The sequence below is a fragment of the Aphis gossypii genome, chromosome 1 (assembly GCF_020184175.1).
Source record: "Aphis gossypii isolate Hap1 chromosome 1, ASM2018417v2, whole genome shotgun sequence".
Classification (NCBI taxonomy): domain Eukaryota; kingdom Metazoa; phylum Arthropoda; class Insecta; order Hemiptera; family Aphididae; genus Aphis; species Aphis gossypii.
In genome coordinates this window covers 47,021,940-47,049,851 of record NC_065530.1, presented here as the reverse complement: position 1 = coordinate 47,049,851, position 27,912 = coordinate 47,021,940, and the positions used below count along the sequence as shown (strand labels likewise).

General features: G+C 23.0%; 4 protein-coding genes across 8 annotated transcripts; 3 read left to right on the top strand and 1 right to left on the bottom strand.

Annotated features, from left to right (window-relative positions):
- Nucleotides 1–958: 958 nt before the first annotated feature.
- LOC114122880 (28S ribosomal protein S33, mitochondrial) lies at nt 959–13,596 on the bottom strand. 4 transcript variants are annotated; one of them, XM_027985661.2, is made up of 3 exons: nt 13,207–13,596; nt 1,406–1,535; nt 959–1,331 (listed from the first exon to the last, which is right to left on the bottom strand). In XM_027985661.2, exons 2-3 carry the CDS (start codon nt 1,526–1,528, stop codon nt 1,107–1,109), a joined length of 348 nt encoding a protein of 115 aa, XP_027841462.1. In that variant the 5' UTR covers nt 1,529–1,535; nt 13,207–13,596; the 3' UTR covers nt 959–1,106. The 4 variants fall into 4 exon arrangements, with proteins under 4 accessions (XP_027841462.1, XP_027841461.1, XP_050054570.1 ...); XM_027985660.2 differs by having other exon boundaries at nt 13,211–13,360; XM_050198613.1 differs by lacking the exon at nt 13,207–13,596 and adding an exon at nt 1,657–1,779.
- Nucleotides 1,868–5,624, top strand: LOC114122878 (FHF complex subunit HOOK interacting protein 2A-like). The gene is made up of 13 exons (XM_027985658.2): nt 1,868–2,051; nt 2,171–2,320; nt 2,536–2,748; nt 2,813–2,938; nt 3,004–3,108; nt 3,189–3,382; nt 3,485–3,554; nt 3,619–3,781; nt 3,895–4,025; nt 4,106–4,308; nt 4,380–4,596; nt 4,677–4,930; nt 4,993–5,624. The coding sequence occupies exons 1-13, from the start codon at nt 2,007–2,009 to the stop codon at nt 5,108–5,110; spliced, it is 1,989 nt and encodes a 662-aa protein (XP_027841459.2). The 5' UTR covers nt 1,868–2,006; the 3' UTR covers nt 5,111–5,624.
- On the top strand, nt 8,967–12,914 carry LOC114122879 (uncharacterized). Its single transcript, XM_027985659.2, has 10 exons — nt 8,967–9,185; nt 9,423–9,506; nt 11,053–11,276; nt 11,376–11,458; nt 11,535–11,633; nt 11,716–11,823; nt 12,176–12,278; nt 12,352–12,416; nt 12,483–12,570; nt 12,645–12,914. Exons 1-10 carry the CDS (start codon nt 9,183–9,185, stop codon nt 12,778–12,780), a joined length of 993 nt encoding a protein of 330 aa, XP_027841460.1. The 5' UTR covers nt 8,967–9,182; the 3' UTR covers nt 12,781–12,914.
- Nucleotides 13,597–13,991: 395 nt separating the features above from the next.
- LOC114122874 (signal transducer and activator of transcription 5B-like) lies at nt 13,992–27,536 on the top strand. 2 transcript variants are annotated; one of them, XM_027985652.2, is made up of 16 exons: nt 13,992–14,228; nt 14,317–14,446; nt 16,849–17,005; nt 17,134–17,220; nt 18,042–18,213; nt 18,274–18,562; nt 18,639–18,803; nt 18,863–18,977; nt 19,916–20,061; nt 20,134–20,254; nt 20,547–20,782; nt 20,855–21,004; nt 21,071–21,195; nt 21,259–21,417; nt 22,244–22,445; nt 25,582–27,536. In XM_027985652.2, coding segments are annotated over exons 1-16 (2,343 nt in total). In that variant the 5' UTR covers nt 13,992–14,227; the 3' UTR covers nt 25,670–27,536. The 2 variants fall into 2 exon arrangements, with proteins under 2 accessions (XP_027841453.1, XP_050054568.1); XM_050198611.1 differs by lacking the exon at nt 25,582–27,536 and adding an exon at nt 24,891–25,558.
- The last annotated feature ends 376 nt before the right edge of the window (nt 27,537–27,912 follow it).

Genomic DNA, 27,912 nt, shown 5'->3' with positions numbered 1-27,912 from the left:
TCACATACTTTTAATAAGTTATGAATTATTAAGTTACTATAATTAAGTAATTTGTGATTTGAAATGTAACTTTGAATGCAGACAACTAAGTTACAGTAAGTAACCTAATAAGGTAACTCACTAAGGACCATTCTTACAATGTCCGGTTAAGTGTCGATTAAGACTAACTGATAGAATTCTATCGTTTAACACATAAGAAATCTGACAGTAAGCATTATCAGATACTAACCGGACATTGTAAACCTAATCGGCTCTAACTTTCTTTTCCCAGAGGTGAATGGTAATAAAACCTGTCCCTGCAACAAAGTTATAAAAAATGCAAATGTAACAAAAGTTACATTTTGTATATTATAAGTATTAAGTTATAAAATATAACTACAAAGAGTAATTATTTTAATCATTATTTTAAAAAGTGTTGAATTTATAAATATTTTGTAACTTAATTCATTTGTTGTTATGCAATTCATTACAAATTAACATTTTATTTTTATCATTATAATTTTTTTTTTTTTTTTTTAACTTTTAATTAATGATAAAATAAATTTTTATTCCATATACTAAAGTTAAATATTTATCTGATGATTTAGATGCAGTATAAAAAATAAAAATAAATTTTTATGAGTTATTAGTAAAAGATTAATCTAAGTATTCAAAGTTTAATTTAACACAATAATATTGTATCTCTGTTGAAGTTAATTAAAACATTATAATCTCAACAATTGTTTGAGATTGAATTTTTAAACATAAAAATTCTTAAAAATTTTTTCACTGAAACTAAAAATAAAATATACTCATGTTCGATTAAAACTAATAAAATGATAAGGATAACAAAAATATTGTAACGTTTTTTAAAAATTGTTGAGAGATAGTGATTATTGCGATTAAACAAAATCATGGGTTTAATAAATGTTGAATATTTTCACTTGTAGTTTATAACAAAAAAATAAAAAGATATAGGTACAACTAAATTAATGAATTATATTTTAAATAACATATAACTACAAACATTATACTAAGAAAAATTGTTAAAACATAATTAAATAGACAATTCTAAAATCACATTAATTTTAGTACAAGAATGCAATTTATTTTGAATGACTAAATAATTATATAATACTCTTAGCTTTCCTTTTTTTCTCTCCTTTAACAAATACTTTTCCTCTAAGTGCTTTAAGTCTTCTCATTTCTTCGATAAAGTCTTGATGTTCATCTCTATACAAACCGTATTCTCGAAGTTTTTTCATTAATAATCCAGTTTCTATGTGTCGAGGATAATAGTTTATAACATTTTCTTTTTTGTATAATGGTTCTTCACTAAACATCTTCACTACCTAAATATTTTAAAAATATAAAAATAATTATACAATTAAATACTAAGAAATCGCTTGAGAAATAAGTTAGGTACCCTCATAGATTTTTCATTAGTTGGCCGCACAACATCACCAAAAATACGATTGCTAAGCATCTTCATCCGATTTGCATAGTTAGTATTAGCATTGACAAGATCGCAATACTTGTAAAACCGCATTTTAAATCTAGAAAATATACATTAAATTAACTAAAAAGGTAAAACATGAAATTTTTGGTTCGATTTATTAGATTATGATTTTAAATTTTGATCAAACTATATTTTCAATATTAATTTAAATTGCCTACTGCTACAAATTATTATTTAAGTTTAAGTGGTGATATAAACCTATATTATTATTAATATTACTATATATTATATTGTTCTATTCTGTGATATTATATACCATAATACTTTATACTATATAACCTACAAAATTACAAAAAACGAAATGTTTACAAAAGTATGTTATCATCTAAACGTATTCAAATTGATAAGATTTCAGAGTTGTTAGAATAATATCTCCATAGCCTTTTTCTTATACAGTAGAATTATCAATTATAATTAATAATAAGTAAATAAATAAATAAAATAATATAAAACTGTATAAAGAGTAGATACTTTATACTTTATTATTAATAAAACAAACTATATAAACATGATGCCAGTATTAAATACAATTTTAGATTCAGTTGTAGATACAGTAAGTTGTAAAATACTTTTTTTTTTGTTAAATTATTATTTGTAAATACAATTCTTTAATGTAAAACACTTCACTTATAATTTACTTTGAATATATAATTTATTGAAAATATATTTTAGATTGCCCCACCAACTCCAGCATTTGAAAATTTTATTTATCATTGGGAAAAATTTATGGTTAATTACTTGGAGTGGACCACAGATGGACAGTTTTCTCAAACACGGATAGAAGAAACTAATGTACCTGGCCATCTGGAAATTGTACAACAGGTATAAAAACTATAATATGTTTTGAATTGATTATAAATTTATAAATATAACTATCTAAGAAGATGGTTATAAGAAATATTAGGTTTCATATAAAGATTAATATAATTTAAATGTTATAAAGAATACTTATGAAAGAAATAGTTAGTCAGGTAAAGGAAATTAAATTTTCTAAATAATGTCGAAACACTATACAGATAATTATTATATAATTTTAGATACTAATATGCGAAGATCAGAATGAAAAAACTGCTACTAACTTATGCATGGAATATGTATTGAAAAACGACCTATTTAATATGTTAGCAGTCATAGCAGAAAAAGAAAAATTAATTGGGATTAGAATATTAATATTAAAATGTATGACAAATCTCATCAGTCAATTAAAAAATCCAGTATTAGCACATCAGTCTTTTTTTGTCACTATTCAAGTAATGCATTCTAAGAGGTTTTTTTAATGAATTTTACCTATTAATTTTTAATTTTTATTTACAGAGACTAATTAATTTATGTGATAGTGTTTTGTATAATAAACAGCAACAAGATCAGATTCACTTTTTATACATGCTGTGTACACTATTAAACAACCAACAAAATGTTTCAATTATGTTTTTTTCAAATGTAATATACATTATACACAAACATATTTTTTATTTGAAATAAATTTAAAAAATACTATTTATTAGGAATCCATTATGAGTCGTTTAGAAGAAGCAAAGGCATCGACGGAATCAAGTACATTTAACAGATTAAATTTATTGGATTGTATATTGACATACATCAATACCAAGGTTTGTATAATTAAAGACTGTACTACTGTAAGTAGTTTAAATAATGTTAACTATTATTAATATAAATATTTTTTTTTTAGAATACAGATGTATATTACAAATGTTGTGATTGTATACTGTTACTGACTAAATTTAATGATGAAAACGTGATAGATTACATAAGTAATGAAACTAAACTATGTTCAACATTAAGCGAACATTTTAGAAATCTGTTTTGTGCATTACCAACTACATTGGATTACAATGGACTAGAAACAATTGAATTAAATTGGAGGTGAGCGGAAATATTTATTAGTTAAAAATAATTTATACAAACTAAAAACAAATTCAATTCAAATGCATTTTAAAAATTTAAGTAACAATAATTTTTTTATAGGGACGATTACAATGCCACTTATTCAAATGATGTCACTAAATTTTTTTGTTGGTTAAATTTTATTATTGAGGTATGTTTCTTACTTGTAGAAATACTGTTAAAAATATCAAGTACTAGTATTACTTTATTTTTAGATAATAAGAGATGGCCAATTGAAAATATCTTATTCATTGTGTGAATCATTAAGATTATTGTTTTTTAATAAATTGTTTGATACTCCAGAGCAAATATCGTGTTCTTATGTCTTTTTGTTAAAAAAAATCTACAGAGCAGCAGATCATACACCTTTAAATTATAGTAGGTATTTTTTGTTAGCTTAATTTTGTTGACATTCATAAAATGATTAATGAAATAAATAGTTTAGTACTTATAATAGATTATGAACTTGAGAATATATTTATTTTTTGCAGCCATAAATTACTGGTTACGGTCAGAACTTGATAATTCTTATTACGATAAACAAACACCAATTGACATTTTAATAAAATTGTCTTCCACTACAGATGATACTTTTGTTTTTAACATTCTCAATTTTTTTATAGTAACTTTTATTTTTATTAATTATTATTAATACAATGTCTATCATCATTGTAATTAACATTATTTTACATTTTATTAAAGGATGTATTACATGATTCAGATAAAGAAGTTTTGGACTTTATTATATTACGATTTATTAATAATAGAAACTATTATGAAAGATGTACATCAGGAACATGGAGTGATGAAGAAGACGAAAGAGAAAAAAAATTACTGTCAAATGGAAATAATATTAATACTAGTCGAACTCTTGCACCTTCAAGTATTGATAGAATAATTAACCGGTAAGCTTATAATTTAATATTATAATATACATATAATTATTTATTTCTCTTGTATTTTTTCCAATTTTTAGGTTACTAGCATTGATTCCTCAAAACCTACAATCAGATCAATTACATACATTTAAAGATCACATAACAGATGTAAAGAATATGTATAATGATGTTTTAGATAAATGTACAAAATTTGATTGGCCTAGTGAAGCATTAAATTCAGTCAAAATAAATGATTTTGACGAAGGGCCATTTTTAAGAATGATTTTTAAAAAAATCAGCAATATTCCAAATCAAGTTATTATTAATACATAAAAATTATTAGTTTTATTTTTAAATATATAGTAATTATGTATTTTTTATTAAATACTTTTTAGAATTCTTCAACCACTTTGCAGTTAAAAATAATTTTAATATTTTTAAGTTCTTTACCTCATCCATATCTACATGAATACTTGCTAAATTCAACATTACCATTAAAACGTAATGTACCATCATTATACATGATATTATGTCAAGTACTTAAAGAATTGCATAAAAAGATATTAACGTTCCCAAATTATAATGAAGAATTGATACAAGCACGAAAACGTATTTTAAATAGTTCTTCAATCAAACTATTAAAAGAAAAGTAAAATTTTAAAGTATAGTAAATAGAAATGTATAATAATGTTTATCTTTTTAATTTTACAGAAATTTTGAAGTTATAGTTTTTAATAATGCTGTAATTTTAGAAGAATTGTGTAAAGAATTGGTAGCTGTACTATTTGTGAAGTATCATCATACAAATATGGCTAATGAAAATATATAAATAATAATTTTATATTATATAATTATTTATATTTGGTACATAATCTATATATAGAATAAACCTTAGTTTTTACGATACACTTTGTTCCAATTGTTTTTATTATTTATAAAATTATAAGTTGATTCTTTGATACTATTGTCTATTGTTATTGAAAACCTATTATGTAAGTTATTTTAAAAAGTATTTATGTTACTTAACTCATTATTTAAATATAAATATAATAAAGTTACTTTAAGTTGCTTAAAGTCTTAGAGATAAATGTACTAAATAAGTTACTTTATTCGTTACTCAAATAAAATCGTAATGAGATTTGTCAACTTTAATATTTACTTTTTCTAGAAAAGTAACTACATTACTGTCTAGTTAAAAAAACTTTTTTTTTAATTTCTTATCAAATGTCATTCTGCATTCTGCAAGCAATAATGTAATCAGAAGACAGAAATACTCTACCTATATAGACATATAGTTTATAAATAACAACATCAACAATAAAGAACTTAATTATAAAAATAAACCGTTTCTTATTAATAACAAATGACTAATAATAATTAAAGACGAATCAAATTAAATAATAAATTTAATTAATTGTTTTTATAGTTTATGGTGCAATTAGACCTATCAAAATTACTGAAAACTGAATTGTGACAAGTTAAAATAAAAAAAAATATACATACATTAGTTTAATTATACCTAATACCCACATTATAGAGTATAGACATATTTTTAGTTTGTTTTTTTTAATTCGGTAGCAAAGCTAAATAATTCGAAACTGAAGAGTCTACGTCTTATAAACTACTTAGCAAAAGTAATTTCTATTTCATTATCATTACTTGAAAATACATAGTTCTTATAAATTCTATATTATTAAGGCGCCCGGTGCCAATGCGATTTTGTACACAAAAATACGCTCTACGGGAATTATAGGTATCCTGTTCTGTAGAATTAACCAAATTTACCAATATTAATTACCAGAATCCGACAATTCTACAAGGCCTGAAAATTATTCCCGTGAAGTCATTGTTTTTGATATAATACACCCTATCAACCCCTCTTAAATAGGTATCGGGTAGTAAATTAGTGGAAAAGTAGGTATTATAATTAAGGTGGTAACTAAAATACAAAATTTAATTTTCAAATTTTATAGAATTGCGGAAAATTTGAAAATCTGGCTCCTATAATCCTATATATTTTGAATGTGACGCGGTGTCTGACGACAGCACAGGTCTTGATTCTCGGACCAGTGTACCGCGTCGAACAGCAAGTTACCAGCGTTAGGACGCCGGCCGCCAAAGCTGAACACTGCAGAGAAAACGTTCCTTACAAACAAACTAACGCCGTCACAATAAAGCGTTACTTTCGTTACATTACTACCCAATACTGTTGTAAGCCCTTAGGAAGAAAACAAGTCAATAAAAAAAGACAGAAATAAAGTTTCAGCCATTAGGAGAAATAATTAACTGATCTTAATGCTATTAATACTATAATATTTATAATTATTCAAATTTAATTTTCTTTTCTGTAAAATGTATGCATAAAGTATTTAATCCCGTTTGAATTTTCATTGTTTTTTCTTTTGTTGACTCATTTATAGACTGTATAAACTTTAATTAAAGCTAATTTTGTATTTCACTGCTATTTCATGTATAATTTTAATAAGTAGTCCATAACCTAATGTATTATACAATGTGATTATTTATATTTATGTATTAATTTACGTCAAAATTTTTAATCATTTTAAATTTTAATTTTAAATATGGAATTTTTTTCACCAATACTTTATTGTTGAAGAATATTTCTTAAGACTTTCATCGGTTGAAATGACTGGACTAGTGTGACTATTGTTGTTAGCTGATGCTTGGATGTTATACCTATACTTTGTTGTCTCCTTTTAAATACGTAACATGATAAATTTACTATCAGAAGTTTACTTTCAGCTTAATAAGTTTCAATATCAGAGTGGTTGACTAATTACTATATTTAAAGGCAACAAAAATTGTTATCCTTATTTATTATTTTACAAAAAGGTTTATGGTATAAAAAGCTATTAGCATAAATATTTTGTAAATTTCAAATCAATACTAATAATAATACAAATAAATTATTAAAGGTCAGGTTTGTATTATAGCCCCGCCATTCAGGTTTGTTATAGTACCACCATCCAAATAACAATAAATATGAATAATATAAATAAATTATTATTCCATTTAACTTAAAGGCTGACACATCGTCCTTGTTTAAAATACCTTTTTTGTGTCAAAACGAACAAATTTGGATAAATTATAAATTATAATTCTATCAATTTTTAGTTTTCTAGCACTAATAACAACATTGTTCAAATTTTCGAACCCTACAGCTAGATATTAAAATATAATAAATTGATATTGATATATTTTATACATTCAATTTATAAATTATAAAATTATAAATAATATGCGATGAGAAATAAATAATGTGACTTACACTTACACTATCGTATTCCATTTATAAATAATAATATACAGTAACTATATGTCTGTATAGGAAGGTTCAAATGTTAATGAAATATGTCATAATAATGAAAATGTGTAAGTAATTTTGTAGTTAAAAATTCATAACATTTTTAATAATAATAATAATAATAGTTTATTCAGTAGAATAAAAAAAAAATAATATTCATATCTAAGGTTAAGAAAATCAACACAAAGTTGTCCATACATTTTTTGTTCAAATAACTAAATATTCGAGCATTATTATAGGAAAAATTGTCCAAAATTCAAATTTTTACGAAACGATAACTATTTATCTCCTCAAAGCTTTTATATATTTGTTATTATTCAAGAATTAAAAGTCATATATTCTTGAAACTTTCACTGGTTGTTTAGATTGGCATTTTTTTACATAATATTATTTTCAAGATATTTCGCTTATTTTAAGGATATTTATAGGCATTTAGAATATTCGTTTTTTTTATGTATAGATGTCGATAAACTTTTTTTGGCTAAGTCAAAATATTTGAAAATTTAATAGAAAGTTTCTTATGGGTTAATCTTATTTAATATTTAAAATTACATATGCACAATTATTTAAATTATTTTATTAGCATTTAAAGTTAAATTATTGACAAATTAGTCAAAATCATATAATATACGATATTATAACCTAAAGGGGGCCAATTTTCTACCATAAAAAAAATATATAAATTAATTGATTCGTTGAAAATATTTACATGTCACACATAAGTGAGACAAAGACAAACATTAATCAACAATTTCTACAACCATTATCAAAAATCGAATCCAAGATTCAAGAATATTATTATACTTTTCAATTTATTCTTTATTTATATTTTTTGCAGTTCAATGTACCTATTTACAAGTTAATTCTTTTAAGATATAACACATAATATGACTTAACAATTAAATGCATATTATTATTTATTACAGTTAATTTACTATTATTTTATTATAGTAGGTTTAATGTAAAATGTAAACAATACAATATCCAATAGGTATACAGTATTATTTTCAAACACATTATATAATAGGGATACGGTAATGGCAGAACACGTATGAAACGCTCACTCAATATAGTATACTACATACGATATTGTAAATATAAGAACAAGTAAGATATAATTAATGAATTATTGCGTATTTGCGTAACAAACTAAAAGAATAGTGGTAACTCGCAGTAGAACGAGGGACGTTCGTTCACCTTAGTCGCAAATCACATCACACGTACACACACAAGCAAGCGCAACATTATTCATTCTCCAGGTCTAGCAAGTGTATGTGTGTGTGTGTGTTAACAATACGAGACATGTACCGACAGGTTCACGACAAGACCTTGGTGGTATAGTCCCATGACTCATCCTCTTTTTACTTGGTCAGGTGGTCCAGAGCAACCCGGCAATACCACGACATTCATTATTGAGCCGTGGCTGTGTAACGTTAAAAAACGTATTACTCTTAAAAACTACCTCGAAGTCTTAGATTTATAATTTGAATATTAAGTGTATATAATCTTATATTACATTCAACACGGTTGACACATACTTATTTAAGCTCATCCAGCATCCAGTTATTGCATCTATATGGTAAGGAAAATTAATTTCTAAATCCGAGAAAACATCACATTTCTAAATTTGATTTCAATTACATCGTCGAGAACACATTTAATTAGAAAACTATTGTCTAGACTAATTAAGTGTAAATAATAATTTCCTAATAAAAACGTAAACCTTTCGTAGTAATTCAATTCATTATTTATAACAATACAATACAAGCCATCGAAGTTATAATTTAATAATGTATCGTGTTTATTTGTTTTAAAGATCATACGGATATTAATAGAAATCAATTTAAACATGGCACACATTTCAACTGGATTGATAAGTTCGTTAATAGTTTTCATACTGGTAAGTGTCTATTTTTTACAGATATATTATATAGTTTACTATTTACTACATAAACCATAAATACTTAATTATTTTATTACAATTAAAAAATTTGTTTCATCATATTTAATTATTAAAATCTGTTTTAATTAATCTTGTTCTAATTATTAGTTCTATTATTCGATTAAGTAGGTATGTTAGGTAAACCAATAGAGTATACGGTACAGGGTAGAAATAAGGTAAATTTAGACTGTTTACTTTATATAAATATACTTGCCTAATTTATAATATTTTTCCATTTAATTTTATTATCATACATTCATACCTGATTCTCTTATTAACATACAAACATTTTAATTAATTATAAATTTAATAATTTTACGAATTATGAGTAATTTCATGATCCAAATGGAATAAGAAAGTTATAATTGCGCTTATGAAAGGTATTTTTTTTTTCGGAAATATTAAAAATCAGGGCAGAAATAAAGGACACGGAGAAAATTACACACATTAAAAATTTCAACTAACGATTTTTGAAATTCTATATTTATCTCTATTTCCCGGAATTGAATGCGTTTTCAAACGTTTGAATGTTTAAAAAAAAAAACAACGAATACAGAATGGAAATCTCTAAAGTACCTATTTCCAATTAAGTGAATTTAATGCAGTACAGCCCCAGGTAGACAGTAGTCATATTTAATAAAGTAGCCAAAGCCTAAAGGGCATTAATCCTTAATCGTATTAAAATATATTTATCTAGATAAACATTTCGCATATTATATTTTATTATATTTTGTACGTTATAACTTATAAGTATATAATATAATTCTGGGCTCAATTTTATCTGGATAAAATAACATGTTTTGATAATTATTTATTTTATTCTAACATCACAGTTATTATGATATAATAACAACATTTAGGTAAATTTTTAAGCCATTTCTTATATTTAAAAAATGTTAAGACAGTTCCATAATATTAGAGGAAAACTAGGATTAAGAAAATTAATGGATTAAAGTAATACTTTGATAACATTTGAAATTGATACATAACTATTAACCATAAACATACGTCCATATGAAACAATTGTAATTATACTTATTATTAAAGAAAATATGGGAACAGGTGTTTAAGTAATTTAACAATTTTTCAACAAATACTCAACTATTAAGCATTATTTTTAAATTTATTATTTTAACTTTGAAACATAATGATTTCAAATTTTAAGTCAGTAATTTAATTATACTTAAAATAGGGAAGTATATTTATTAATAATACGAGTATGAACACTTAATTATATCAAACAATGTCTGTTTAAAATCGTTTTTGAATAAGTAGTAATGATAACTGATAGTAGAATACACTTTTATAGTTTAATACATTTATAATATAACTTTATTTTAAATATTAACTAACCTTATCCAAAATGATACTGTTTATTTTAAGCGAGATTTTAAGCTAACAAAACTGTAATTTAAAAACATGATAAATATTTTAAGTTTTATCCAATTTGAACAATTAGGTATTTCTATACATTAATGTATTAACTGTTTATTTATATTTATAGATAATGCAAGAAAATGATTCTCGAACAATAACAGAAAATTCTATTAATATAAATACTGATTTTGAATGCCGTACAGACATTGACTGTTATGAAAAAAATAGTTATTGTGATACTAGTTTAAATTTATGTTCTCAATGCATGAATTGTAGCATATATTTTAGAACAACTAAAAAAAATATCAAGTGTCCAAAAGATATATCAGATTGTAGTTCCTGTTTTGATGGGTAAGTACTAAGTACTAAATAGTAAATGTATGCAAATATAAGATTTTGGCTAATAAAATAAAATTGTTATAAACTAATTATTTTTACAAATTTTCATAGCTATTTTGAAGAAATATTTTTTGGAGGAGAAATTCATGATTTATGTGTTCCAATAAATTCTAATACTTTATTACCAACACCAGGTATTTTTATTTTAAAATAATTATTAGACTTAGATAGCTGTTATATATGTTTAAATAATACATATTTTATTTCCAGAAAAAATTAGTTCAAATTCATATTGGCAAGATATTGGAATTTTTTTTTTAATAATAAATATATTTTTAGTTTTTCTGATATGGACCTATTTTTATAAAAGTAAGCTAGTAAAAATAACTATTTTTATATTAATAAAAATGTAACAATTATAAAATAAAGTTCTTGATAATTTATTATGCAGGAGTTTGGAATATAAATTCAAATGATATGTCTAATTCTATACAAGATAACATTGAGAATCTACCACCACCGTATGAAAGTTGCATGAAATTGAATAACTATGTTACAGGTATAAATCCGAGTATAAATCATTTATAATCAATAGGATTACTATGTCTAAATGCGATATTTCCATCTTATCAATATGACTTTCAAACATGGATAATTTTATTATCATAATTAATTTTAAATGATTGAATAATGAATTTTTTATTTTTAAATGAGTGAATTGATTTATAATAAAATTCAAAGTTAATATTGATATTTCAATTACAAAGCAAGTTATTCATTTATTTAAAAATAATAAGAGTAGAATTACTATGAAACTAAAATTTAGTTTTTTGTATGTTAGTAAGATGGAAGTAAAACATGTGAATATCCTTTAAAATTAAATTTATAAATAAAAATATTATTTGGTATAGATGACGTTCAAGAATTTCATTTATTTACTGGTGAACAGCCGCCAAGAAATGAATGGAGACACCAGAATGCTGTACCATTTCGTATACCTGATGATTCACTAGAGTAAGTGTAACACAATACAAAACATTTTTATTTAAGGTACTATTTAGTCATTAATAATAAAAATATTTATTAGGAATATAAATTGTATGGATGAAACTGAAACTCTTGAAGAAGTGGATGGAGCTTCTGTTCCGAGAGGTAATTTAATAAAAACATAAATTAACTTTGATAATAATTTAGATATCTAATAATAATTTATTTTAGAAATTGAAGATCCAGAATTACATGATGAGGAAACAATGCCAAGTATCTGGTCCCCCCCACTGCCAACACTGCCATCAATATCAGAGATGTAAGTTGACAAAAATACACGGGTAGATTTAAGTGTCAACATTTTAATTTATAAAAATATATTTGTTATCACAGAATGCATTTAGAGAATAATAATGATGTACAAACTTGTCAACCTCCACTCAAACGGATAAGACTGGTTCAACAATCTACAGATGAAAAAAGTTATCAAGACGAAGACAATGCATCCGAAAAGTCTCAAGATGAATAATAATTAGTTAACTATTAAATTTAAGTATGAGATTAAATCTGAAGATTAGTATATAAGCATATGTATGTTTTAAATTAAAGTTTCTCAATGTTAAACTATAATTCTTAAATATATAGGTACTTAATAGTTTTTTACTTAGTAATTATGTTTTTTATAACTTCTTATATGATAATATAAAATGTTAAAATATTGTAAATTATAACCAAATTTTGCAAGTAAGAATGAATACTACAACTTGAAAAGTCTGATTAAATGATTTTAAGATTTTAAAAAACTATAAGAATAATTATTTTGTGTGAATTATTGATGCATTAAATAAAAATATTAATTGTTTATATTTTCATATAACATGTTAAAAATGTGAAACAAGAATGATGATTTAATGTTCATTGCTTATAATTAATGATGTGATTCTAATAGCATTACCTACCTATTCTTCGTTTTGTAGAAGTTGCTCGTTGTTTAACAATTCATTGACTTCTTGTCTAGCTTTAACTCTTTGGTCAACTGGTACAAAGAGAATTTCGTAAGATCTTAACATAAATACTCCAGTAGATATCACCGTTAATCCAACGGCAATACTCACAACACTTTTGTGCACTTTGTTCAATATTCCATTCAAAAATCTTGACATACTATTAATTAAAAAATAAAATTAACGTCAACTAATATTTATTATGTGTATAAAAAAAAATTATGGTTTTGTTTTCTAATGTGTAATTTAGTATCAACAGTTTAAGACAATTAATATAAATTATAATTTAAATTATTGTAAAACACACGAGCATGAAAGATCAAGGAAACTGAAAAGATAATGGATAGTGGTCAATCATATGTATTATGTATACTATGAAAAAAAAAGATGGTTAAATATAAGATAAGACACATATTTTAATATGTTAAACTTAAAACGGTAATCCAAATTACCTAAAAAGGTTATATTTATTCCACACTCCCACTGTGGTCATCTTATGGTTAACTTATGGTATTGGGTATATAACTGTTTTCACCATATTATGAAACGAAATGTTGATGTTGTCAACAAAAGATAATATATTATTTTAGGTATGATGTTAGTAACAACAAAATTTTGACAACTGTTGCGCAGGAATATTTTAACAAAAAATTGAAATATTAAACAAAATCATTAAGAACTTAAATTGGTAATACTGAAATTGATTGATTCTACATTTCTGGAAGCAGCAGTAAGCAATTTAATTTTACCTTATTAATTTTAGTAAATTAATTATTGACAACTTACTGTACGTACTACCAGCTAATACGTACAACAATACGTGCAAAAGTAACAACATCTTGATTATACTTCGTACGTTTCAGATAATTTTGATTGTTATTATAGTGCGTATATATCGAGCTATGTGTACTGTTATAAAAGGCTATTGAGTTGCAAAAATCAAGTGCGCACTTAAAGCCCTTCCCAAGTATAAGTAAGTAGGTATAAATGTTTATCATCCATCTTTTACAAAAATTTTTTTTTATTTAATTTTGTTATCTGAACTTAACATATAATTTTAGTGTCTCCTATTACGGCTTGGGAAAAACTCCAACAGAATTTACATGGAGAAGACTTTCAACAAATATACAACGATCATTTTCCTATTGAAGTGAGGCAGTTGTTATCCCCATGGTTTGAAACTAAAGCTTGGTATGATATTATTTTATTTCTAATCATATTATTTTAATAAGTAAAACGTTTAATTTATATATTATATCAAAATCATTTATCAGCATAATTCAATAGGAATTACAGAATATTATAACTTTAATATTAAACATGATATATTCAATATTTTTATATTTTAATCTTACTTCGAGTTCAATTAAACAATATATTTCTTTTATTATGCCTTATATTTTATTTATTTCTTTAGATAAAGACAAGTAAATTGTATAGATATATTATATATTCCTAAGTATTTAAACTTTTAAAAGTAATTTTATTATACATTTTAAAGTTTTTGCTTTTAATATATTAATTACTATTTTAGGTCACTATTTTTTCTATATTGTTTAAGTTTTCCTTTGAACCTAAATGTTCCTAATAATAATAAAAACATATAATTCATATTTACATAATATACCACTTTGGAAACCAAATTTATTTATCTTAATTATAATTTTGGAGATTTCTTCCTGCTTAAGTATTAAGATCTATATGATCTCGTATCAAACTTCTCTTTAGCTTTACTTTACTTTTGTATTAAAACTTACATCTATACTTTGATAGAGTAATTTATTAAAATTAATTGAATAACTACAGTTTTAAAATATTTAATGATGCATTGTTTATCAGTTTTATATTGTTTTTTTTTAAACTATTATTTAGTTAAACAAACTTTAATTTTGTTATTTTAAAAACAAGCATGATATAAATATATTTTATAAATTATTATTAGGTATAAATAATAAACTTTTTTTTATACAAAACAAAAATAATTTTAATATTAAAAATTGATGGAATAAAATAACTATAATATTATATTAAACCGTGATAATCCTGTACTAACAGCTAATAATATTAAAAAAATTTAATAATATTATGTTTATTTTCATCAAAAAACTGTTACTTTTATTTAAGTACTGCTATATATTTAAGTATAGTAAATCAATTATTACAAGTACCTATAACAATTTGACAGTGTCTTATATTTTTAATTTATTAAATTATAAATGTACTAAAGTGTATAAAAATATAAACCAATAAAACTCAATATATATTCTTATTGAACAACTCTAATGTTGGTAAACAAACAGATACTTATCTGTGCTGTTGTAACCCGTTGTATTATAATAATTTTATTATTCATAAAATATTTTATGCCTTTGGAAATTTAAATAAATATATTTTATTATGAAAATTGTATTATTGTTTTAAAATTTATTAATATATAAAACAAATGTAAATTAGATAGATTGAGCTTTTTAATATTCTATAAAGTATATTTATAGTAATAATAATAATAAAAATAAAAAAAATAATACTAACACTCAATTTGTTATAAAATAAAATAAATATTATTTTTAATGAAATCAGAACTATTAATTGATCATAAAATATATTAATGCCTGAAGTATATTAGTATGTATCAAGTTTCATTTTTATCACAATAATTAAAGAGATGCCAGATGATTTCCATGAAACTATACAAGATATGAGTATACGACATGAATTTGTGTATTACACAATCAACTCTTAAAACTCATAATTATTTGACTAAATGAAAAATATAGAAATCTAAAATGTTTAATATTACCAACTACCAACAAAAACATTGCAATTTATTGTTTGATTTATTGATATAACAGTTAATTAATTTTTAGAAATGTGGATTTCTATGTGTTTAAATTAAGATACCAGTAATAATAATAATTATTATTAGTATCCTGAAATTTGATTTACTGATATTGTCATTAATATTCCCCTAATTAAAAAATGTATTTGGAATAATATTATGTAGCCTTATACAATCATAAAATATGACAATTATTGTTTAGTTAAGATTGATAATGTATAATATGTTGTGTTTAAAAATTGTAAATAGCATATTAACTAAGTGAATCTTTGAATCCAAAATTAATTTCAAAATTATTTTAAATTGATATCATACTTAGTGTTAACATTATAGTTTATGATTGGGATTGGACTATAATTGTTAGTACAACACAAATATTTATTACATTTTTTTACTTCTGCATGTGGATGTGTGTGACTTGCACCAATTATCCATAATACTTGTATAAAATTATTATTTCCTGGAACCATCAAATTATGCTATGATAAATCAATCAGATAATATTTAATATACTTATACTAATCTATTTAAATTGTGTTTTTTAATGAATAACATGCTAGTTACTAGCTAAATAATATTATTGTACAGAATTTGTTCTTTTAATTTTGTCATTCTTATTTTATAACATAAATGCTTAACAAATTATATGAAGTTTTATTAATAAAAATAATATTAACTATTTAATTAAGTAAAGTTTTTATTTTTAAAATATTGAAATATGTATAAAATTAGTTTGATTCAATTATTTTTTTAGGACTGAAATCGATCCAGATAATTTAGAGCATGAAGGTTATATTAAAGGTTTATTTGTGTCTTTTGTGGATGAAATAGTATCTAAATCTAATTCTATGGTAAATAATGAACAGTTTGTCAGTAAATTGAAATTAATTGATACTGCAAAATTATATAAAGTAAGTATTTAAATATTAATATGAATTCAGTAAATGAAACAAATAAAAATCAATTAAAAATAAACAAAATTAATAATTAAATTATATTTTTATAAAGTTTATTTATATTGTATGTATTCTTTTTGTAGGAGAAGTATTCTCAAAATCCAAAAGAATTGATAAGAATCATTAAAAAGTGTTTGGAATCAGAATCCTTAATGGCTCAACAAAATAATGTGTGTATATTAGGATCAAATAGTTTTTATTTTAATTATTATGAACAAACTTAGTACATTTGGTTAGGTTAGGTTATACTACATTTCCTATGAATTATTTAAAAATTTTATTGGTTTTTTAGTAAATTGTATTCAGGTTTAACGATAAAATGTTCTTTAAATCCTTTAAGAAGTGAATAAAAAAATACATAGGTGCTATTCAGGAACGGTATAAGGAATAGAAATTTGAAAAAAAATAAATTATAAATGTAATTATTTATTTGTTTTATATCTCATTTTCATCACCATATTTTTAATGATGTATGACTTCTTAAATAATTTAGTTGATTTATTTATTAGATAAAACCTTATAAAATAAAGAAAAATACATTGTTGACAAACACATATTTGTATATCAATGTTCCCAAAGCTAACGTTTAAAAATATATAAACGTCATTTTTTGTCAAAATGTTGACTAATTTATTACATTGACATAAATCAGTATAATTGAAAATTAAATTAGTATAAAAATAAATGTTGAAAAGTTGAATAAGTAGTAGTAAATCAAATTTTATTATAATAAAATTCAACGATTATTTTCACTTTTAAATATTATGTTTTTGTTTGTTTACTGGTTGTTAAATTTTAAATAAAATTATTGCATTATAATCTATACAGTTTTAATATATTTAAAAATGTATTGTATTAGTATAAGAAATGTGCAGGTATAATATTACATCAATAAAATAATTAAATAAGTGTATTTTAATATATTTAAACTGTATAGGAAAGAATTTGCTTTGTATCTTACAAGTAAGTATAATTTCTTAATTTTATTTAGTCTCTAATGGAAGTCAATGTAAAATCTTCCCAAGAACTGGAAAACATTGAAATTATGCAACAGATGGAATTGATAAGTAACCATATTACACATACAAATGAGATCCGCATGACAATTCAATCAGACATTGATTCTTTTAACATTTTGTACTCAGAATGTTCTAAATGTACTCGTAAGTTGTTAATATTATAAACTATTATTATATATACTAATAAACAATTTTATATTTAAGAACATCTACAACACATGAGGAATCAAAGAATGAGTATTCCTCAAGGACCTGAAATTGAACGTAAATTAAAACAAGAAAAAGAATTGTATGAAGGACAATTAAAGACTCAATCGTTGAGTCTTAACAATGCTCTTTGTGTCTACATTAACAAACTTAATGAATCATTAAATTTGCTCAGTCCTGTTCAAGCTCATATTATTGATAAGGCATTAATTCAATGGAAACGTGAACAACAGTTAGCTGGTAACGGATATAAATACATGAAAGATATAGATGTCATACAAACTTGGTATTTATAAAAACTAAAATTAAATTAATGTCAAATAAGATAAATATCATACAATATTATATTAATTCTTCATTAGGTGTGAAAAATTATGCGATTTAATATGGATAACTCGTTCACAAATTAAGGAAGCTGATCGTTTCAGAGTGAATTTGGGTCGTTATTTTGAATTACCTCAGTCGTGTGAAATAATTAATACTCTTCTTGATATGACTACTCAATATCTTTCATCATTAGTGGCTAGGTATGTTCTTTTTAATTCAAAATTATTTTGTTTTAATTAATTTTTAATTTTAATTTTAGTACTTTTGTTATCATAACTCAACCACCTCAAGTATTAAAAACTAATACAAGATTTGTAGCTGAAGTTCGTTTATTAATTGGAGGAAAACTTAATATTCATATGACATCACCTGTGGTATGAAAGATTTTGTTTTAATATATTTTTTAGAAATTTATTTTAGCAGTTTTATTTTTGTTAAAATTGTTTATTTAATAAAAAAAATTTTAAATGAAGAAAATTATTTGTTATAACCAATTATTTTAAATATTAATACTGGCACATAATTTTGTCACTCATATATTCTACTACATTGTTGGAAAAATTTAGTAACATTATATTATCAAATATTTTAAACACTAGCTTTATGGATAAAATAATTTTTTATTAAATATTTTAAAAATAAATCTTTTCATTTTTATATAATTTAACTTAATTGGAAAAAAAAATGACAAGTTATTTTATACTACAATAAATTTATAGAGTTATATATTTATTTGTATTTTATACTAACTTAACACCATAAAGGCTTTGGGTGCGTTTTAAATTTAACAAACAAATTAACATAGATTTATATTATTTTATAACATAAGCAAAAATATGATATATATTTATTGAATGTTTTATGTTTTCAAAACTTAGCTATCTATTGTTGAATCCACTTATATTTTTATACTTAATAAATTTATCTTTAATATCATGTAACATAAATTATTAGTGTATCTAATATATTTCACAATTTCCTGAGGGGTTATATTGTTATGTATAATTTCATCTAGATTATTACCATTTAATGTATCAAGTATCATACTTGTATTTTTCCATTGCAACTGCTGTTAAAATATAATAGAATATGTGTAATTTTCATATTTTTAGGAAAAGATTGTTTTTTTCATACAAAGTAAAATGTTATAGTAATATGGGTCGATTTCTGGACAATAATAAATAATAAATTAATTTGTAAAGAAAACTAATGCATACCAATCATGACTTACATACTGCATATTTAAACCATGAGTATAATATTATGTTAACGTTTTTGCGCTTTGATACCAATCATGACATTATTATACTAGGTTAAAGTATCTATAGTCAGTGAATCTCAAGCGAACCAAATAATCGGAAGAAATAAGCCAGATGGAGAATCTTGTGGTGAAATATTAAATTGCACTGGGAAAATGGAATATCAGCCTGTCCAGAGACATTTGTCAACCAATTTTCGGTAAATTTTAATGTTTAAAAAATTATATATTATAAGTTTGCAAAATAATAATTTGTTATTAAAATATAATAGAAGTATGCAACTAAAAAAAATTAAGCGCACAGAAAAAAAAGGCACAGAATCTGTTATGGATGAAAAATTCTCAATTTTATTTTCTTCAAAATTTTTCATTGGTAATGAACTTCAGTTTGAGGTAAGCATTTTTCATATTTTTGTAGTACTTAAACAAATATTAACTTAAAGAATAGAATATATAATATATATCTCATGAAGTCAATATAAAATGGAAAATAACAAGTAGAATTTACTTATATATTGTATTGACCTACCTAACCTATAAAATATAATATAATTGAGCAGTTATTTTAAACAAATTCAATTCAGTTGTACTCTCCTGATTTTGATTAAAATATGTTAGAAAAATAATGTGAAAGGTATTCAATAAAAATTGTTACATAAGTGTATAATATTAAAAAAAATTTTAGGTGTGGAATTTGTCATTACCTGTAGTAGTAATTGTGCATGGTAATCAAGATCCTCATGCTTGGGCTACTGTAACTTGGGATAATGCTTTTGCTGAACCTGGCCGTGTTCCATTTAATGTTCCTGACAAAGTACCATGGAGAAATGTGGCAGAAGCTTTGAACATGAAGTTTTCTGCAGCTACAGGTCGCGGACTCTCAGAAGAGAGCTTGACATTTTTGGCTGAAAAGGCGTTTAGGTTGGCTTATTTATTAGATTAATTTAATAATATTTTAAACACATTTAAATAATCAAAAAATACATTTTTTAGAATGCAAAACGTGGATTTCAATCATATGGTTTTGTCGTGGTCACAATTCTGTAAAGAACCATTGCCACAAAGAAGTTTCACATTTTGGGAATGGTTTTATGCCGTGATGAAAATAACTAGAGAACATCTGAAAGGTCCTTGGACTGATGGGTAATAAAAATTAGAAAATAGTTTTATAAAATATATTAAATTAAAATTATTATATAAAATATGTAGTGCCATTATGGGATTCATAAGAAAGTCTGACGCAGAAGAGATGTTGACAAGATATGCTACGGGTACATTTTTATTAAGATTTTCAGATTCAGAACTAGGTGGGCTAACTGTTGCCTGGGCTGGATGTAAGTTGTATCATGTCATTAAATTAATAAAAGAATTATTTAATTATTTAATTTTTTTTTCAGCTAATGATTCAGATGCTTATAGTTTACATCCTTTCTCAGCTAAAGATTTATCAATTCGGAACTTGGCTGATAGACTATTGGACTTGCCATATCTCACAAAGTTATATCCTGATATTGATAAAAACCAAGCATTTGGAAAATACTACACACAACCACCAAGTATTTATAAATTTTTATTTGAAAAAATTAATTTTTTTTATTAACTTATCTAATTTATAATTCAAAAAATCATTTTAAAATAGAGCTACCAATTTCCTGATATTAAGTCCGGATACTATCACTTTTAAAACACATTATCTTAATAGTCATTAAGTCTTGACTAAGCGACAAACTAAACCAGTTTTTTAAAATAATTCCTGGGTTTTAAAACTAAAACATTTTTAACTTCTCAGTTTTATGAAAACTATTAAAATTCATTTTAGATATTTATATTTTATTTAATATTTCTGGTGTTTGAAATCAATATAAATTATCATATAAGTAAAATTCCTTCTAAGCTTTTTAATTGCCCATTAATTTTTATTTACCATATATCATTTTGTTATATTTAAAAACATGTTTGAATATAACTTTGATATATTATGACAAGTATAACACTAGTTTTACTCTGCGAGTTGTAACAAAATTATTTGTAAACAATTTAATATTTTTGTTTGTTTTTCATATGATTGGAGAAATCAAGTGCTGATTGGTAGATGAATCTTAAATATTTTAATTAATTACATGGTTCCAAAAAGATTATGTTATTTTACTTAAAAATCCAAAACAAATACCTTTCTATAATATAGCAAATCCATATAATAATTTTAATCAGAATGTAGGACTTTATTTCCATGATTACTATTCACAAATAATTGGGATTTACAAATTAAGCATAAGGCTTAATTTGATAATTGTAAAATGTATCTCCTAAAATTAAATGTTTGTGTGTTTAATCCAAAATAAAAGACAAAATTGTATTTAAATATATTTTTTCATAATTTAGATATTAGTACACCTGTTACAAGCAATGGATATTTAAAACCATTACTAGTTACTCATGTTCCTGGTTGGGGTGGACCTGGAACTAATGGACAAGGAATGAATAGCTATCCAAATACTCCTCAGAATCACATGTTTCATGTAAACAGCCCTGGAAATTGTAGCATTAGAGAAACATCATCAGTGCATAGCGAACCAGTGAATAAGTAAGAAATATAATTTCAATAATTTAATGCAAAATTCTTTTTAGCTTGACTTTAGTTCTGTTAGAGTTTAAAAAAGATTAAATTAATTAGAAGTGAGTGAGTAGTTTCCTAATTTTAAATACAGTTGTGTTTTTAGTTTAAATTTTTTCATTCAAGTTTTCACTAGCAATTTAGTTTGGCAAAATTGTCACAGTTGTCATATTATTTATGTGTTCTATAAATATTTTATTTTTATGAATAAGATGTATGTATTAGAAAATGGTTGTTTTATTTAATTATTTAATTTTAATTTTAAACTAAAGTTTAGATTTTGTATTATATTTTTGTATAATCATCTAATATATATATATATATATTTTATTTTATTTAATATACTTATATAGTAAATGTATAACATATTATATTATTAATATTTTATACCGCTTCTATCTCATTATTAACTTATTAGCCTTCAAATAATATATATTTATATATTATTATAAATATGATCTAAATATTGAAAATCCGTTTTCAAACATGTAATATCAGATAGTTTTTGTTTCGTTAAATCAGATTGACTTGGTCTCAGAACTCTAGCTGTGGAATCAGCATGTATTTTATGTAATTAGAAATATTATTATTGTTTGTTATTTAGTATATTTTACATTTTTTAAGATCTATACAGTACTCGCTCACTTCTAATAAAAAATTTTTATTTTATTTAATGCTTGGAAGTGGTGTACATAGAATAAATTGAACACTGTTAATATGGTTTAGGGAAGAAATCATTTAGTTTTAAATATGGAATATGTATGTGAATTAAATAATAACTTTAACCATAAATGTATGGTGTATGTGTGTTTGTGCCAAATAACATAATATAAAAATACATTTAAGATAGGTACTTTATAAGTACTATCTATGTACACTACTAATATCATGCTAATATTTATTTAATCAGCACATACAACTATTATTTTTTTATTACTTATTTTAATAAGAAATTTTATTTTATTTTTTAGTACATATAATGCATGACTATATTTTTTTATTAATAACATGTAAATATTATATGGAGCCTTTAAATTGTAATTTATTAACAATTAATTATTCTATTAGTTATTTGTATTATTTAAAAAAAAAAAATCTTGCTTATCAATATAAAATCTCTATTAAATTGTAAAATCTAAATTTATTGATTTCAATTAAAAAAAAAATATTAAAATGAGAAATTTGTAGGTACTAAAAATTATTAAAGCTTTTTAATTTTAAGTATAGATCTGCCTGTTTATTTTTAATTTAATTACAGTAGTTATCATTTTTTTCCATCTAATTAATTTTTTGTGTTATCTATATACATTTTTTTTTTAATTTAAATAAATTCACTTACAAAATCAGTGACTTGCTGAATCTAAAATATTAGTGTAATAACACCGCATCAAGTATTTAAATTACTTATACAAAGTGGGGTAGTGAATCGGGCGATATTAAAATAAAAACGAAAAGCCCTGTAATTGATATGTGCGTACTGCAACTATAAAATTATATTCACCATAAATAAGCTTTTAGTCATCATGAATCATTGGACCGCACAACAATGTTTCTCTAAAGTAACGGTTTGGTGCGCTTTATCTTCTTCAGAAATCTTAGGACCATATTTTTTCGAGAACGAATGCAGACCATCTTGCAGATTTAACTTATAAAAATTAAATAACACTTCTTTAATGCTATTTTATATATTTTCAGGTTATATAAATATATTTGTTAAAAATATACTTATTTGGTTTTTATAGTTATTTTAAAATGGTCCGATTCACTGCTCCATCCTGTATTATATAACACCATCTATGCATTTTTAAGCTTATATTTAAATTAAGTAAAATAAAAATTAGATCATTTTATGAATGATTATACATATACAATTTTATATATGTTTGTAGACATGACTAACCAAATTTTAAAAGAATTCTGCAGTAAACCATAATAATGCATCTATAAAAGCTTAGCCTTAATAATAATTAATGTGACAAATTATTAAAATGTACTTATTGAATACTAAATTATATATAAACATTTATAATATAGTGCACATTTTCCTTGGTGCATCTTATTATATTTATAAAATTGTTTCTATCCACTACATTAAAGATTTCAACATATAAGCAAATGGAAATAAATGGTAACTACTATACTTGCTATTCAAATTTTTTTTTTTATTTTTTTGACTAAATTGATGTGTAATTTTTTTTATTTTCATAAAAGTAATTTTAAACTTATATTATTAAACATTATATTTAGTACTGGGTAGTTTTTTATACAAATTTAATTTTTGCCTGAAATTCTCGACTTATAAATCAACATCTATTAATATTTTTACAAAGGTTCCAAATATTATAAAAATAATTAAATGTAAAATATGTTTATATTTAAAACAAAATAATTTTTAATTTTGCTTTAACTCAACAGTACATCTGAAAAGTACCGTCCAGGGTCGTTTTTTTCAGCTGCCATCCTATGACGGGATTTAGGAATGCCTGTACTATGATCCTGGGATAAAGTTCCAAGTCAATTTGGATGTTAATTTTTTTTTTTGATTACCATTATTGCATCTGTCACCCTATTTTCATTAATTCGTCGATAGATTAGAATATAAAAACTTGATTCCTTTAGTATATTCCTTGTCTTATTAGATTATTTAGGTTGCATTTATATATTAAGAACTGTATTTTAAAACATAGTGCTGAAGTATGATTGATTTTATTTAATAAAAAAAGTTAATAAAATAATAAAATTATGTTTAAAACATAATATTGGCTTTAAAAGGTGTGCTTAGTACTATAAATAATATAACAAATCATAGATAAGCTAGGTTAATGCTAATGTGTATGTATTAATAATTTTAAAATTTATTTTAAGATATAGGCTTAAAAAAAAAAAAATTTAATTCATAGTTTCAGTAGGTATTGATCGCTTTTGAATCTCAAATATATTTGAACATTTTTTTTAAATGCATTAAATGTATGCTGTTTGTATTGAGTACATTTTACATTTAGGTACTCATTTTAGTATTGTTAAATTAATGTATCATTATATCAATGTTTTATTTATTTTATTGGCTTAAAAAAAAAATATATATATATATTGTTTGCTTATTTAGTATGATGGCATTTGGAAATGATTCTTTAGAAATGGATTTTTCTTCGAACTTAAATGACATATCGCATGTGGATGAAGCGTTTTTTTAAAAGTAATTTAGATATGTTATCTTATAGTATAGATTAGGTAAACCATTCAATGTCATAATGATTAAAGTATACATTAAACTGCTTGTGTTAGTGTGAAACTTTGATATATTTCCTTAATTTTTTTTTTTTTTTTATATTTATATAGTTTTTTAGTATAAAAATTATTGACGTACATTTTATACTCGATTGTTATGAGCAAACCTTTTTTTCAACCAATTTGAGTGTATAGTTTTATTATTGTTTATCGCCATTGATTTATTATTTCTTTTATTTGAAATATGCATTTATTATTATTACCTTAGAATTATTATTTTTGTATATTATTTTAAAACAATTTTTGTGATCATCAAGTCCTTATGGTGCTTAGTTAACAAACTGCTTCGTTTCGCTGTTATTACTTATTTTATTATTATTATTATTATTATTATTATTATTATTATTATTATTATTATTATTATTATCATTATAATTAAATATTATGTCAAAACATATTCCATCAAATATTGATCAGGTAATTATTTCGGTTTTATACTTAATTATATGTTTAGTATGTAGTTATTAGTATGTTGTTATTTGCATTAATGTATACATTACTGTTAAATCACTAAGAATGTCCTTTTTTTTTTAGTATAACTGATTTCATTTTTGAGTAAATTTACCCAATGCTTTTTATATTTTGTGTCAATTATTATTCCTGAATTTTAAACTAAATTTTTTTTTCAAATGTGTTCTTGATAATATAATCAAATGGAAATTCTTGGTGAATTTCAGTGGATAATTTGGTTGTTAAGATGATAAAAATAATGTACTTAAAAACTCATAATTTCTTATGTTAGAATGATTTTATCATCGAAATATTTTAACTTTCATATTATTTTATTATTAAATAAGTATACAAGAATATTTGTATTGTTTACTTAGTGGATTATCTATTGTAATTTTGTATTCAAAATAATTTCCTTACTAGTTTAAATATTAAAATACTCTTACACATTTAATTTTTACTTAAAGATATAGTGTGCACAAACTTAATAAAATAAATTATGTTTGAATAGATAGCAAATAGCAATGTATAAATATAAATATTTAATTACATGTTTTATCCTATAAATTTTTTCTCCTTGGTTTTTTGAAAACTTTTTTTTATAAAGTTTGTACTTATGCTTAACCTTTGACAAATTAAATTAGTTTTAAATTTAAAAGGGGATTGATAGCAGTTATTCACTAATTTTGTGTTAGTGTTTTCTTAATTGTGAAATGTAATTGACAATTAACTTTTAAAAATGAGTAGATATTCATGGAACTTATCCACACTCACATAATTACGTCCATGTTTACAATTACTATTTCATATATTACAAATTGCTAATATTAATTTAAAAATATCAACTTATTAGATAAGATAAAAATGTTGAAAACTTCTTGAATTTATTCTTAAGTATCTCGTCCTTTTATACTTCATTTTTAATAAATATTAATAATTATAATATAGAAATTTTAGACTTCAGGCCTATGAGGAATAAAATTAAGCCAATCCCATTTAACTTATTCAAAAATTCAAATCTTATTGGTTACTCATAAATCATAATTCATTACTAATGATCAATGATCAATGATGTAAAAATTATTAGAATAAAAATAACCATTGTACGTTATGAGTGAAAATAACTGTATTCAATCCCTTTCATTAAAAATTAATTTTAAATTTTAAAATTGTTGCTTTATTACCAAAATATTACTTATATTGTGTTTTAATAATTATGGTATTTATACTTAAATATGGATGTATGTTTTAAATGTGTTTTTTAACAATGAGAAAATACCTAAAATTGTATTTTTAAATTAAATATTGGTGTTTATATTGTAATGTTTGGTGTAATTGTTTTATGTGCAAAATTTATCAATCCTATAACTTTTATTTCAGTCATCACAAACCATTACAATCTGTATTATTATCTTCACTACTAAAAATTAACTTGTTTATGTTCTCAAATGTTAAAAAAGAAAAAGCAAGACTAGCTAGGGATTTGGATGTGTATCATTTTACATCGCTCACTTCATTGCAGGGAGCAAATGTTATAAATTATTATAATCAATCTAAAAACAATTGCAAGTTGCATAAAAAAAATTATTTTTAGTAGATATAATACAATTATTCTTACAGACTTTTTAATGGTTGTCGATACCTTAAAGAAAATTAAATTATCTTTTCGATTTGTAAATGTTCCCTATGAATACTCGAT